General features: G+C 44.2%; 1 protein-coding gene and 1 long non-coding RNA gene across 3 annotated transcripts in view; one reads left to right on the plus strand and one right to left on the minus strand.

The window, feature by feature from the left end:
- Positions 1-16,325, plus strand: part of LOC112576559 — a 114,301-nt gene that overhangs the window by 96,276 nt on the left and 1,700 nt on the right. The window lies entirely within an intron of this gene.
- The window catches only part of LOC112576549 (sal-like protein 3), a 64,521-nt gene that overhangs the window by 38,880 nt on the left and 9,316 nt on the right, over positions 1-16,325 (minus strand). For both annotated transcript variants that reach the window (XM_025259092.1, XM_025259090.1), the window contains exon 2: positions 747-2,263. In XM_025259092.1, the coding sequence (XP_025114877.1) occupies positions 747-1,506 (760 nt within the window). In that variant the 5' untranslated portion in view covers positions 1,507-2,263. The remainder of the gene's footprint in view (positions 1-746; positions 2,264-16,325) is intronic.

Here is a 16,325-nt window from a genome sequence, read left to right on the forward strand (position 1 = left end):
CATGGAACCTCCAGTGCGCAATCCACTGGCGAGGCATGAGTTTGCGCAGAGAGATACTTTAAGGCAGTTTGCAATAAACTTCGCGCAAGCCTCTGCATTAGTGGTAACAAACTCACACGCAGCAACAGGCTTTAACCCATATTAACTTTGGAGGCCGAACGAGGCAGCACTCTCCAACTTGATCCTTTAAAACCGGTTTGAACTCTTATGGCCAGCGGGCATGCCTTGTGCCGCAGCTGGACATTAAGCTGCGTATTCATCTGTGGCGGCGTATTTGTTATGGATCAACATACATTCGTTCAACCGCTAATTTTAATACCGACTGTAAATACGGCATTGCCAGCGGTTAACGGCAGCCATTGTAGCTGAAATAGTTTGGCCAACAGATTCCGTGGCTGGTTGTAGGCCCGGATTAACTCTCGTCATTCCAACGGCAGAGAGCGTTGGAGTAATTTTGTTGCGAGCTAACATTTGTACAACTGGTGTATTTACGATATTAAGTACATATATTATTCTTTCATAAAAGCTCCAATACCACCATATATTTACAGACACTTTAGTGTGCCCATTCCCATGAATGGTGACTGCACAAGAAGTCACGTGATGTAACCTAGTTCAAAAGTCGTGTGCACTAACAACATATCTATGGAATAAAATTATAACAAGCCATACTTGGAGAAAGTGGATCTTTTACTGGAAAGACGAAAGATAGCACTGTGTAATAAAAAGATAAAAATATCTCTCACCTGTCCCTCTCTGGCAATAGCCTCTGTATTCTTCTGGGGTCATTGGCATGTGAATGCCGGGCAGAATGGAGGCCTTCAGGGCATCGGTTTCTCGCTGGAGGGCCGACAGTGACGCTGAGCCGTAGGTTGCGGAACCGAGGTTCTCCCTCTTGATGCTGACGGCAGGAGCACCACTGGAGGTGCCAGCACCTGATGTAGCAGCACCATTCCCACCAATACTACCAATACTGTTTGAGAGGTTGGCGATGGTGGTGATTGCAGAGGGCGGTAGTATGGGCATGGAGGTCGTGGAGGGAGGAGCCGATGAAGGTGTGGATGTTTTCGTCGCTTCGGGAGCCTTACTAGAGGCCGAAGACCCTTCTCGACTTTCTTCTCTGTGCTCATCATCGCACGTGTCATCTTGTTTGATCTTCTTCTTGTTGTCTTCATCGTCATCGTCGTCGTTGTGGTCGATCTCTGTGGGTCTTTTATTTACTTCCTTCAGTTTATCTGCTTGGGAAGACAGGTAGCTGGCGAGCCCCTGCTGGGACAGAGGATGGTGCCCGGCAGCCAGGCCCAGATGTGACATCTGAGGAGGAAGCATCAAATGCGCGAGATGCGGGGGTAAACCCAGGGGGCCCGGAAGTGGGGTGCTGGGTCCTACGTCGGGAGCCGACCCCCCGCCTCCTGCACTAGCGGTAAGCTTGCTGGCGAGGGCGCTCTGAAGCTGGTGGATCACCTGCCACTGAATCATCTGCGTCTTCTGGAGATCCATCAGCATGCTCTTGAGCAAAGCAGTGTCATTGGGAAGGCGTTGTTCTCGGCAAACTGGGCCACGGCCGCTTTAGTGGCCGCCATCGGCTCCAGAGTCACGTTGGATGTGGGGAAGATTCCGGACGCAATCGCAGCTGCAGCAGAGGCGGTCATGGTGGAATACGGGGAAAGGATGTGGGCGCTGCTGTCATCACCGTGGTTGCTGCCCACGCCACTGGCTTTCTTTTTGCCATCCTCGCCCTTGGTAGCGGTGGTGGTGATGGTGGTTGTAGCGGTGGGAGTGCCTGTTGCCGGCTCCGCGGCAGAGCCGTAAAAGAAGTTGTCGCCATCCTCACAGTCTTTCCCACCGCCAGCCAGGGACAGCGAACCCTGCAGATAGTCATCCTCGGACTGCAGGGTCGAGTCGATATCATCGTCATCATCTTCCACCTCCTCTTCGTCCTCTACCTCGCCTTGCATCTCCCCTAGCAGCTCCTCTTGCAACATGCCTTCTTCCTCAACCTCCTCCTCTTCGTCATCCTCGACTTCCGTCCCTGGTGCTGGTTTGGCAAACACCACTGGATCGGACGATAAGCCTACAGGCGGCGGCTCCAGGTCGGCGAACGCCGGGACCAAGCGGCGACCGTTACAGATCTTTTCGTGGGCCAGTAGGTCTGCTGGGTCCAAGAAGTCCACGTGACACCTACTGCACGCGCTGGACCTAATAAAATCTGTGTCGTCTCTTTCTGCGAGTTCGTCATCTTGTTTAAACGAGGCATCGAGTCCTACAACAAGATGGTATCGAAAAATTAAAGTCTCTTTCAAAGACGTCCGTCATTTCAAAAATACAAAAAGAACTAACAAAAGAATGAAATGAATAACTTAAAGAAAAACAAAAAATGTAAACAATGAAGGAACGAAATCACAAAGGGATACAGAGAAATTCCAACCAATATTTAAACGCTTAACTTCATGAGTGCGCGTGCGCCTAAGGGCGTATATATTAATGTCTCTGCTTTGGTCTACCCAATAATAGAAAGATAACCACTATTTTCCCTGTGAAGACTGAGGTCAGTTGATATATTTCTAAAGCATTACTCTTGAAGACAACGGTGTCCAAAACAGCAAATGCCTTAAGTAAATTCAGTTCAGACAAAAAAGGAATATACCCGTCACATCAAGCTAACCAGTAATAACAGTCTTTCCCATCAAATTTATCCTCTTTGTCCACACCTATGTCTTGCTTTTTCACACCTACAATATTTATTAAAGATCAAATCAACTTGAAGATAGAAAAAGGAAAAAAGCATCCACTACAAACGCACACAGATCCGATAATAATTTTCTTTTAAAAAAAAATTTTTAAATACACTCGCGGATAGCTGCATAGTTGAGAGATATTTCTCTCATCTTTTTTTTTTTTTAACCATCTCGCGAGAACAGGCGACAAAAGGCGTTATTTCGAGGGCGCGAAAAGCTGCACGAGCTGCGGCGACTGGCGGCTGATATATTTCTCCTCCTCCTCCCATCAATCATAGCGAGTCCGCGCGATGACGGAGTGCGCGCGCCGATCGATCGCGCAGGCTGACGACAGGGGCAAGAGGGCGGCAACTAGAGTGCTGTCCCCTTGTTCAACATGTCTGCCCAACGCGGTTATCATTTCATCATAAATGGATCGCGCGTGCGTGCGTGTGTGTGTGTGCGCGCGTGCAACGAGTGCCGAGTGTCGCACGTCAGGCGGCGTCGATGACGCAGTGTGTGGCGCGGGGTGGCGCTTGTCACCGCGTATCTCGTCAGGTCACGTGCTTATCCCGCTTGGCGCGTGGGGCAAATGGGCTTTTTTCGGCTGGTAACTTCTAGATGTCGACTGGTCCTCTCCCCCTAACAATGTCCTTAGTAAACAAGTGCTCGTCCATTGGTATGTGTGTGGGTGGTAGTCGGTGGGTAGGTGGTTCACAGTCAATGGAGCCAATGGCATCAATAATACGAAATAAAAAAAATAGTAGGTAGGATAAAATAACAAAAAACTGTTATTTTTGTTTAAACTGTCGGGCTCATACTCAGCAAGTTACAGTCGGGTCTTCGCAGGTATCTGGAGTGCTGAAACCCGATGCCTGAACAGCTTGTTCGTCTTCCGGTCAACCTCCAGCATCATACTACCAGCAGCGCTGCCTCGAAGCCAGCCTTCCTACTCCCCACCCGACCCCACTTTGCCCCTCGCCCAGTCAGTGGTAATCAAAACGCATTGTCATGTGCGGACGGGTTCGATGGAACAACTTAGCCGAGCGCACATGCACGCGCATCTGATCCCTCATCAAGTGCCCTCACAGTAAAATCCCACACCATCTACAAGATATCTTGACAAAGGACATGGGAAATTTTCCCAGCAAGCAGTTTATTGGTCAAAAAAAAAAAAATAAGAGAGAGTAGGGAAACGCTAGTTTGTCTGTCTCTCACTCTCCTCAGCAGCTTGCACACATTCGCTGTTAATACGAAACATTTTGACCCATGCGTGCGCGCGTGCGAGAGAGAAGGAGGGAGTAGAAGACAAGAAGAGAGCCAAGACTTTCTAAAGAACGGGCGCGGTGGTAGCCCAAGATGGGATTCTGTCCTGGCAGATGGCGAACATGAACATGCTGGCGCATCGTAAAATTTCATTTTAGCAGCCACAATCCACTGCTCCCATTTCACTGTAAAACTCGCGAGAGTTCAGCTGCGCCATATGATATGGAATCACCAAACGAAGATCTCGCAAGACAGAACCGCTGGGAGCCTGGTCAAACAGACCGTCTTCGTGTATTGTCCAATTACTCTCTTACATAATTATAGAGGTCAGGAAAGGGGCAAGCTCGGGTCAGAGTTTGGTCTTGACGAGAGCCGCTTGTCTCGATCTCAGATTTGTGGTGTACGGCTCGCAGACACCGGGGCGATAAGTTATAGCCTCATCAGTCAGACATGGTGTGACACTGGCTCCAGACAATCAACGCAGCAACCCATGGCTTGGCTTCCTTTCGTGGGTTGGGAGAGTGGGTGCAAAACTACTAACTGGGCTGTCAAAAGTAGGGGGCGGCATAGGATGATAATTTGCTTGTTAAATTCAGGATACCTATTCGGCAGCGCCAGATTATGCTTGGATTCGGCAGTTTGCCTGCTTTGCCTAGAAACGTGGACAAAAGTAGTTATAATCCCTTATCAATTTTAAACAGCCATGGAACGAGCCCACCTTGTATTGCTCCCTGACTGAAGGTGGCGATAAGAAATGTGACTGTACGTGTATAAGCACGGGCTTTCTGGATGGAAGTCTGCTTCTCTATATATCAAATGGAAAATTAATTAAATGCTCATTTATCAATATACTCTCCTTATCGGATATTATTCTTTTATCTGGGTACCTTTCACTGCAAAGCTCAGATTACTTTTATTTATGTTGGGGCTCGCAAAATTACAGAAATGTGACTTGGATCGGTGAAAAACCTCCGCTGTAGACCCCAGGACCTTAGAATTGACAAATTCATTTTCTACGAGCCAGGCTGGCTTGTTTATGATGGCGTCCCGATAAACATGCCATATTTCTCTCTCTCTCTCTGCTCGGCAGCCTGTGTTCTACACGCTTTATGTCGATGGCAAAAGGCTCATGTCAGAAACCCAGCCCTTCGCTTCTCGGCGATTATTGTTATTATTAAGTCGGGCAACACGAGGTGGTTGTGTCGTAACACAGGGAGTTCCGGGTACAAGACTTAAAAATGTCAAACACATTGCGCGTGTAGTGAGTGGAGTTCACTGACACAGGGATAAGATAAAGGGTGGTAGAATACCAATACAAGTATCTGCGATTACTCACGCGTACACATATTAAAAACACGCACACAGATGATGGTGTTATTAGACTAGTACACAACCAGGACTATTCAGTCCTAGCCAGCAGTCTTACTTAATCAAAGAAACCGGAAGTATCTATCTTTTATAGACAACATTTCCTGAGAAAGCTGCTCTAATTATTAGCAGAAAAGGTACGTGGAAGCAATGATAATTACTTCTCCTGACCTACCCTGCTCTCGGCAGGAGCCACAGTCGTCTGTCTTGGCGAGGGGTTGACTGAGAAACCACCCCACTAAATAGATCAACTCCGGCCCTCCTTTAGTGCGACGTTTTGGCTATTATATTTAATCTCCCGGGTTCGAGCCCGCATTTAGTTGCTGCCATCGCCGCCTCGTCCATCAAAACGAGCGCCAATACAGCTAATTTGGACAGCGAAAGCCTCCTCACACAGCCTTTGTAGAGAGTGACAATATGAAAAATGCGTTACATCCAGCCAATGATTATTTTCATGTTCCAGAACGACAGTCTCGCTGCCCGAGGACTACAATGGAATCCGCTTTTGACAGGAAACCATAAATCAGCGTTGTCCCTCTTGTCATTATTACATAATTGTAGAGGGCGCTGCGAAATTTATATGACAGGCTGGATGAAGGAGCATTTCCCATTGAAATCTGACAAGTCATGCAAGCTAATTCCTTCGCCGTTTCCTTCCTTTCTGGAATTGTAGGCTATAGATTTCTTGTCAGAGCCGGCCATGAAGAAGAAACTTAATGAAGCAAAGATCGCATAAACAATCTTCAGTAGCATGAGGGCGATGGAGGAAAGTGCGAAAATTTTAAATGCCGTCCTTGTCGCCAGCTTAAGAGTGACGAAAAACAGGAGTGTGCGTTATCTTTTCTCCTTCGTTAATTTCAACCCCTTCCCCTCTTCCCCCCTGCCCACATTTCTCACCCCTAGTCTCTTGACTTGGACGTTAGAAAATTCCCGAGAAATACCGCGATTAAAGGCAAGAAAACACAATGTAGCTTTTGCTTTTCTTAGCTTCCCGGTGATCAGTTTAGCAGTTGCGACAGTATTATCCATGTGAATGTGAATTCTTTGTGTTCTTAGTTTTAAGAGGTTTTTTTTTGTTGTTGTTGCAAGAAAGTCTTGCCAGAAAGAGAAATAAAGCTGGGGAGAACGATAAGTTTAAAACACATACACAAAGAAGAATAAGAAAGAACTATATATTATTAGTATTAGAGGAGGAATGTTTTAGGAATACTCGAAGCTATCAGGTCTCAAAATAGAACATCAATAATTTCAAATCAAGGTAACGCATATAATAAACCGTCTGCCGTTGAAATATAAGCATCATACTCCAACAGACCATCCCGCAAAAGTGGAATATTATATCGCAGGCACGGTTTGACAGTCACAAATAAATAAAATCACCACAACCCATTGATTGGCTTAATATCAGACTGGTAAACACCTTGTCCTGTAATAAGTCAGTACAGGGGGAGGGGAGGGCTTCCTCTGTAGTGGTACAAACAGATCTTGAGCATGTTCTCAACATAAAAGGTTCATTTTTAATTTTTCTATGTTCGTGACTCGAGCAACAACAGAGAGGTCTGCTCCCACAAACTAGCGGTCGCACGCGCAAATATATGGACGCTTGTGCGATTTTTTTTCTCACTCCCTACTTGTTCTTTCTCGCTTAATTGACACTCCAAACCTAGGTAATTTATGAAATGTAGAGCACACAAACTCTTGTCAACCTGGTAAAGGTCTTAATTGCTCATGCTTGTTAATTACGACATGTGATAGTGATATAAATCGAGGGCTTCAGCCAGCACGTGCATGTGACACGTGCCTGTAAAGTCAAAAGACGAACCACCGCTGGTGGCCTCACACGTAACAGTAGTATATACTGCCTCGCACCAGCAGCCTTGTAGCATCAGGTAGCTTCGCTCGACAACTTTACAGCTTTGGAATAAATCTTTCGCAGCAGCTTAGGAAATTTACAAATTCAAAACAGCATCTCACTCAACACACACACACTAGCACGGCTAATGAAACTAATTCGATCAGGTAAGAAAGAACAAGCTATGAGAGAGAGAAATGTATTTAGGTATGAATAGGTATAAATGTCACTGGCATACCAATTATCATTTGTGGTAATATAAGCGGGTCATAAAGTGTTGACAAAAGTATTAAACAAATTAAGTTGACTAAATAAATTTAACTTAAACTACACCAAGCTAGAGTGATTTGCCCTCAGTTGGAGTAAACAAACCCGATCAAGATTGATTGGCCGTTGGCAGAGAGACAACAATCGTATTTTTTTACCTTTTACTTGATATTTTGAGTGGAAAAATACATGGTCCAGAATGATCCACATAATGTAACGGCTTTTTGCTGGCAGATAAATCCATTCGATTTACTCCCAGTAATCGAAGTCTTGAAATTACGAATAGGAACCGACGTTTACTCCATAAAGAATACACAATCTTTCAAACTTTTATTATTTTTATACGTTTGTGGGGTTTTGAGCATCTTTTATGTAGCTCTGTCAAACAATTTGTGATTTACACATCAGCTGGATGTGATTATTATATAATGAAAGCAACAATTAAATAGACAGCTCTCACTTAACGAACATTTGCATTAAAATGCAATTCCTTCTGTCTACTTTGAAGAAAGCAAACATTTAAGATTTCATTAAAAGAAACGGGAAATCAACACATAAACTTATTTTTAAAATAGTACCAATAGTAAAATCTTCAGCAGCGGCTGTAAATAATGTAACAGGTATACTAACCCTTTTACTAACTTTGAAAGGGTTTCTCTTTGTTTCCATTACTTCTCTAAAGTTACAAAACTTGCTATCCTCAAGTTAACTTCAATTTTAGAAACTTAACTGTATTTTTTTTTCTTTTTTTTTTTTTCTTACAGGGATCGTACCTGTCGACTTTTCGAATTATGAAACATCTTTAAATCGCAATTGTTGAAAGAAAAGTTGGTTTGACTTAAATGAATATGCAGAGATAAATAAAATAATGAGATTTTGGCAGATTGCAGTGCACTATTTACTTACTCATCTGCAAACTATTGGGCTAAATTAAATTTTAGTTTATTTCTGCTCTCTACAGCTTTCTTTTGTAGCAGTTATTGTATTCAGTTGGCTCTTACACTCACACACTCTTTCCACACACATATTCATATATATATATGCAGATACCGACACAAATATTAACCAAGAGATTTATTCACACTTAAAACTATTTATCATGTTTTGTTGTGTGCTGTAACTTAAGGGAGATGTTTGACTGACCACCAACTTAAATGCCAGTCTATGTAGTCCACTTTGTTTGAGAGCTCTTTGGGGAATCATACATCATTAATGTATTACTTTTGTTCCACTGGCTAGTCAGGGTGAAAGTACTTGATTACTGTGAAATGAGGTTTGTAAAAAGTTTTTCACATAATGTTCAGGCCTGATGACGGGGGTGGCCGTGGGAGAAGGCTGTGAATGGGGGCCCGGACGTGCTCAGCGGATTTTTTTCATCATCTTTTTGATATAAATCTAAGTGCACTTGTCCTGTTTGCAGTTTATAATACCTTACTAAATGAACTGTAGATATTGATAATCAAATTGTAAGCATATCATAAAATGGAAAAATAATTTACGATTACAGTTACAAGGGGCCCGGAAAGGTCGTCTGCCTTAGGGGCCTGTGCTGGCTCTCGGTGGCCCTGATAATGTTTGAGACCCGCAAATAACTACAGCAGCTTCCTCAAGATAAACAATATAGCTACTGCCTTGATTTTTATTAATCCTTACATTAAAAACTGAACTTTGATGTACTGTATATTCTGCTATTTATTATCAGTGTCAGTCATCATTATTTTTTTAAAGTGGAAGGAGAAGAACAAACGGAAGATATATTATTACTTACACAATTCAACAATACCAGTCTATCTGATTTTATGGAACCTTCTCTACAGTCACCACATAACTCACCATAGCTTAAAACCAAATGAATAATGTAAGTCACGATTTGTCCTGAGTCATATAAGACTGAGGACTGATTGTGAAAATCCTAGTTACAGAACTGATTAAATCATCAAGTCATCCGCTGTCAGTTGTAAACATAACTGATGTGGTTTTACATTTTTTCGACAAATAGTCCTACCATAGTAGTACAATAATACTGATATAGTGCTACTTTATTTCCATACTTAGTTTAACACCAGCTTGAAGAATGCTTCAACCTTAGTTTTTAATTCTCACGAGGCTGGCAGGTTCACGCCAACAAAGGGAATTTACCTGCAAGTGATGACGTCAACCTTTAAAGTTTCCTACAGGGCAAGAGAGAAGAACCCTCGCAATTTGTCTCGGCAATGTGTCGTTGTGTCTAGGACAATCTTTTGACATTTTGAACCCCTAACGAGTTCTTTGCTTTGTCCTCTTTTGCTGACTAACCTCAGAAGAAAAGTCTGGCAGCTGTGATTATAAAATTCTGACGGCTGGCCATCATTCAAATGCTGGGTCAGTAAAAGGGCAGACAATTAGCAGAGGGATGGTTGGATCTTAGATAAACATGCTTTCTGTTCCCCCTGGTTATTGTCCGACGCCGGTCTGCCTCCAAGCGGCCATAGGAAGCCATCAATATTTGTGGGACACCCATGACAGCTGTCAGCAGACTGGAATGTTAACTCCCTTCCCCCCTATCGTCCAATGATGAAAGAACTCATGTAACATCGGCCATGCCCTTGACCTCTAACCCCACCCATCCCCATGATGTAACTAAGTATGCGTCGACGATGATACACAAAGCCAGTGAATATAAATGATAATCTCCTGGAGGTTTGCGGCATGATTGTTGTTATCACGGCCTCCAGGCCATCGACCAGGCTGACACTACCCGTCGCTTCGTCCACCCGACTGATTCGCAGTTACGACGTCTTACATCAGAAGATATAACATTCCCCCTGGATGTGAACCCTCGGGGGCTTACTACTTCTAATTAGAATTCAGCCATGACTCAAATCGTTGTGGGAAAAGCACTGTAAACTCGGGTTTAAAAATTATTGGTGTGTGTGGGGTTGTTGTTACAATGCCTTCCAGATTTTCTCTCTCCCTCCTTTCATGTCTTCAAAGAAACAGGCTTAGGTTTTTTCGTCTGTTGCACATATTGGTTGGCATAGACGCATTGCAGAACAGCGGTTTACAACGGCGTATGTGTGGAAGTGATTTCTTACCCGAGGGGGGGGGGAGGGAGTAAGAATGCGGTGCTGTTGCATCACGATTTAATCGATTAAATGTTCAATAAAAAAAAAAGTAACCCCACCCTGCTTCGTGTCGCTCGTATAAACACACGGCTGCACGTAGGACTTCAGATAAGCTAAAAATTAATAAACTCTACTTGTGATACTCTTCTAGTTTTAATTAAATAAACCACACGAGCAGCAGATGAATTATGAAGACAGATGAATTATTATTATATATCAATGACACTCCTATCGGTAAAATGACAGGTGCTATCGCTCCACGCTATAGGTAATAACTGATTATTAAATTAATTTTGGAACAGCTGTGCTTGGTCTGCAAACGATGACATGCACGCACCCTGTGTACACCAAGCCCACTCAGGGCTTAGTTCTTGTAGCTCATGAAACTGGAGTCCAGTCAGAGCCGAGTGAACTCTTTCTGCACTTTTAACACTCGCCTGCGGCTAGGATCAAACGTCAGAAGACGTCAAGCTCTGGCGTCGTTCGACCCGGTCACCCGTGACCTGCATGCACGCCGCCCAGCCGTTATCTCCAGCCACAGAGACGTGGGCGACAACCAACTGCCAACCTCGTTGCACCCCTACCCCCAAACCCCACTCTCTTTCTTACTCCACCCGGTGTGAAGAAAAGGGGGTTAGTCTAGCATCACATTGCAGCCCCAAGATAGGATGGCCGATGCGCGATGTTCTCGGTAGTCAACGACTGACCAACACTTTAAGGACAAACCACTTTTCAGCAACTTTCTTTTCTCTGAAAAACAGTCCCCTCACCCTTGAAGTTCCTCTCCACCGCCATCTCCAAACTCGTTTGCTTCAGGACCCGCTCTCGTCACCCACCTCTCCCACCAACCCACTCGCCGATAAGCGCTTGCTACTTGACAGTCTCGTGGTGCACTCCGTTGGCGAGGGTCGTGTTGGTGGGAAAATGACCGCGCTGCCAACTACCTCGTCCTCTCCTCTGTTCTCCTAACCCCTTCCCATCCCAGCGTCTCCACTCCTCCGCCCCCAGTTCTCCTATCCGCGAGTCTGTTTATTCTAATTCTCCTTATCGCCGCGAAATTCTTGCGCACAGCTCTTGTCGTAGAAACTGTTTCGTGAAGCTTCTGGACAGAAAAAAAGGAGGAGGGACTGTAAGACCTCCCAGACCCGGAGGGTCATGTTTGTTGCACGTCGTACAGATAGCAGAAGGGTAAACAAGAGCCTGAGGTTTTGTTTCCGACGAAAGAGTGTCTCGAACAACTGGGGGCGAGGAGGGAGAAGGATGGGAGAAAAAGCCGGACCTCATGGGCTTGACGATGACCGCCATTAAAATACCTCGAGAGTGCCCATCCCCCGCATCCCATTCCACCTCCGACCGCCCCCACCTACATATCGATGTGGTCCTGGTGGCAGTGACAAAGATCACCAGTGATGCTGTCTAGACAATGGTAGACAATGATGTGATCACCGGTAGCGAAATCCTGCATGTCTCCACCTGACACAGTCGGTTGACACTTGCATCATCATGTGATAGAAACAGTCCATCACCTGGGCGAAGGCAGCACTAGTTTGACAGTTAGTGGTTTTTCAGACCTTGCAAGAATTATACGTTTAATTTATTCAATTATTTATATAGACCAGCTGCTGAGCAGTGGCGTTTACAATCCATCGCTTTTTCTGTTTTCTTGACTTAAAAAATTACTTTGTACTGAGTGCATCTAGTTAAAATCTGTACTGGGTACACCGTGGCCCGTTATCTGCTAAAATACCAACGAGTGGACGAAGTGAAAGAGGAACGATGAATACCTTGTTCTTTTGCACATTTATCTGGTCGTTGACATGTGGCAAGGGGAATGGGGTAGAGTTGACACACTTCAGAAAAGCCTTTAAATGCAAGTAAAAATTTATCTAACATTACCACCCTTCCCGCAACACAACTTTGATCCTGAGTGTCTGTTAACTGTACAGTTTCTCCCAAAAGGTCTGAAATATCTTCAAAGAAAGATGTGCTGTCTCTTCAAGAACGTCACCGTAAAAATTTTCTGCTTTTCGGCTCACCGAAAAAAAAAATTCTGGCTGTAATCAACTACAAAGATTGTGTCTTTTAATGTTTGAGCCCCACATATATCCACCCATCCACACAAAGGAAGCAAACTGTAACTCAAGAAATCCATTAAACACAAATACACGCCGGTATGCACGCACGCACTAACGGACACACACACACGCATCTTTGAGTGGGGGGCGGAGGATGCTGCTAAGATGAGACAACTCACACGGAGCTGAAACACACGAATCTCTGACATGATCGACCGCGTCTCACGGTTACCCAACCCACATCCTAACCCCACCTCTGAAGATACTTTCCCCTCCTAAACTCCCCTCTACCGACACCCTCCCTAACCGTTTCTGTCCCCCATCGCAGCGCTGGCTTGTCCCTGCCTCTTGCGTCTGTTGGGAAACAGCGGATCTGGTAATTAAGTTTTAGCCGTGCAGGTTTTCTGCAGCTCAGCCTGCCCTCACCTTGTGCCAGTGTCTGCTGGGCTTACAAAAGGATTGGAATAAAAGTGGGAAAGTCCCTCGTACGGGCAGAGGCAACGCGACCTTCCACGAGCAAGCAAGCAAGCTGGCTTTTTCTTCTCTCAGGCGCCATCTTACTCGCTTTGTCTGCGTCCCTGGGCGGTCCGGTGGCGCAACGGCTGGTGCCTGTCAGCAATACAGTGAGGGTTGGGTGTCCTGGGTTCACCTCTCGTCTCGGGCACACTGTTTTTCTCTGTGACATCTGTTTACAAGGCTAGCTACCTTAGTTGTTAGCTCGGCGTAAAACACCAATTCCCTCTTGCCTGGGCCTGTGGTAATTCTCAGTTTTCCAACCTACTTTTTGTTTCTTTTTAATGCCACCAGAGTTTTTTCAAAATTTTTCGCAAAATGCTCTCCTGGCCTAAGTCTGTTAACACTCAATCTCTGTTTTAAGCATAGTTTCTCAGTTTTTAATCTCTGCCGCTGGAGTGTCCAACATCTCAAAGCGATCCTTGGTGGCTTGTGCAGAGACCATATTTACATAAAGTTTAAAAAACCAAACAAATCAATACAATCTACAACCTTTCGTTTAATAGAATTTCCCGATCTGCAATTTTTTGTAAGGAATTGGAAAGGTAATTAAGTTTCTTTGTGCGAACTAGGCTTTAAACATCGTAGTTTTAGTCTGAAATTCCTCTTTCCACCGACTTATCTGACACAAATAAAAAAAGTTTAAATAATACGCAGTTAAACCGCAGAAGTTAGGCAAAGTGACATATCTTACACTTCTGTTTACTTTCCACTCCCGTCAAACGATATAAACACATAATTTATAAACATTGAATTCAAGTGTTGACTCATTCTAAGAGTACAGATAACAATTCCTTAGAGATACATGGCTGCATGGTTACCTCCAACACCTTGTATCCACTAGACCTCACTTGTTGTGATGAATAGTCGCTGTCATTCAACATCCACACATCAATTTTTAATGATTCCCCTTTTGACTTATTAAGGGATAAGGAAATTTCCCCAATAAAACCCTAAATATGAGCAAGGCAAAGCTAAAAAGCGATTGTATTTTTCTACTCAAAGATATTGTTTTCTGTAAAAAATTAATTCCAAGAACCGTTTATTTCACTTTTACGAATTTTAAAAACCGTGATCCTTTCCGCTACATCTCCAAGCCCCCATCATACACTGCTGCCCACCCTTCTTCTCCAAGTAAAAGATGTAATATTTTTCTGGCAAGTTCTTAAATGCGATTAACAAAGGGGTTGAAAAGAGGCTTTTACACCGCCTGAGCAGTATATCAAACTGTATTAGCTATTTCTTCTGCAGAAGCCTCGATCATTTTCTTTTTTGGATATTTTCGGAAACGCTAGCCAAAACTTCTTTCGAAGAGCTCATAAAATGCACAAAACTTCCTTCCATAATCCCGTTTTCTATCACTTGCATTTTTTTAAGAAGCACATCTTCTGACAAGCGGAGAAAATATCGCTGCGAAGAGGGATTTTTTAATGGATGTTCCCCCCATCTAGCAAACATTCTCCTTTTACGTTCAAAATTTGACTGGAAAAATAAAAATAAAATTTCAGGAGAAATGAAAAGGCAGCAGCAACAAAGAGCATTTTCGTTTATTTTTAGTTCCAACGGTCTCGCGTACTTTCATAAATTACGTGGAGGAAAAAAATGAAGAAACATATTTGAAACTGTCCAGAATTATCTAACTCTCCATTTTCCATGTCAAACAAGTTCTTTTTCCGAGCGAGGGAGAAATAAATGTTCTGAAATGTTCATTTAGGAGGAAAAAAACTTGCACTTTTAAATTCAAAATGGCCACTAAAAGAGATGGTAGCTTCAAAATGGAGACAGCCTTGCACACAAGGACTAAAAGTCATTTCACCACACCTCTCGTAGGAGGTATGATGTATATCTTTTTTTAAAGTCACGTTTCTTTCGTGTGAGCTCAGGTGTGCCAGCCCAGGTATTGTCCTACTCAGCTATGTTCAGTGTGTTACTAGAGCAGAGTCTGATGCTAAGTTCTAGCGTAATCAAGAACAGTTCACTGCGGGTGACCAGCAAAGAAACCAGGTGATTGTATTACCTCTTTACATCAGCAAAGGCAAAGGATGGTGGGAAGAGTGGGGAGCATTGAGGGTGCGGGACAGGCGTGAGATTATGACCATTGTCGCGTCGGGCGGTAGAGGGGAGGGAGAAAGAGAACAAAAGTAAATGGACGATGTTTGTGTAAATGCATAGAAACATTTCCATTCTGAGAATAATTCTTGTAAATAGTTGTAACGAAAAAAAAAAGCAACTTTTAATTTCACCTTGAATTCTTTGCCGATGCCAACACAATGGCACCTTTCGTATGATCTTTTAACTCATTGGCAGACAAGAGCGCGTGCAGCACCCCCGGCGCGAGAACGCGAACAGTCGCGTCTTGGCGAAGCGCAGCGCCACCCTTACCACGTCCCACACCCACCCTCAGCCTCGTGATCCACTGTTAATCGACGTTTCCATCAGGTGCAAGACAGAGGGGGGAAGGACGAGGTGGAGAGTGGTGAGCTCGGAATCCTGTAAACGAGCAAGTCGGCGCGTCACACCTGCGCAACTGGCGAGCACGGTACAGGTGCATTCTCACAGCCAGCATGTTGGAAGGCGCCGCAGCATCTACTGCTGATGTTGGTGCTGCTGCTGTTGCCAGCCTGACGCATGACAAGTCTGTGAGACCACAGTATCGGTGCTGTATGCGTCGCCCGACAAGAAGTAGCAACAGGTGACAGGAAAACTCCTTTATGGGGTTGAGGCAAGTGGGGTCAAAGGCTAGCTCACGCTCTGAATCTTCACGACACGTGTCCAATGACAACAAAAAGACGATAGACGTCATTCTAGTTGGCATGACGTATTATTATTTTTAAATAACGAAAATGGCATCGCTTTTCCTCGTGACGTCATTCTAGTTGGCGTGACGTATTATTATTTTAAAATAACGAAGATGGCGTCATTTCTCCTCGTGGCGTGACGTAATGGTAGTCTTTAAGGACGTCTTTGTGTCATTGCAATGCTTTCTCTTTTAAATACAAGAACAATTGCAATGTGACTAATAATAAAAATTATCAAAATAATGATAATGATGATAATGATTACTAAAGCCGAAATTAGTTTAATTCGTGAATTCGTGGTGCCGAGTCTTACTTTCAATTTCCTCCCCAGGTATCACAAAGGTTCCATAGGTGTCTGAAAACAC

The sequence above is a fragment of the Pomacea canaliculata genome, linkage group LG12 (assembly GCF_003073045.1).
Source record: "Pomacea canaliculata isolate SZHN2017 linkage group LG12, ASM307304v1, whole genome shotgun sequence".
Classification (NCBI taxonomy): Eukaryota; Metazoa; Mollusca; class Gastropoda; order Architaenioglossa; family Ampullariidae; genus Pomacea; species Pomacea canaliculata.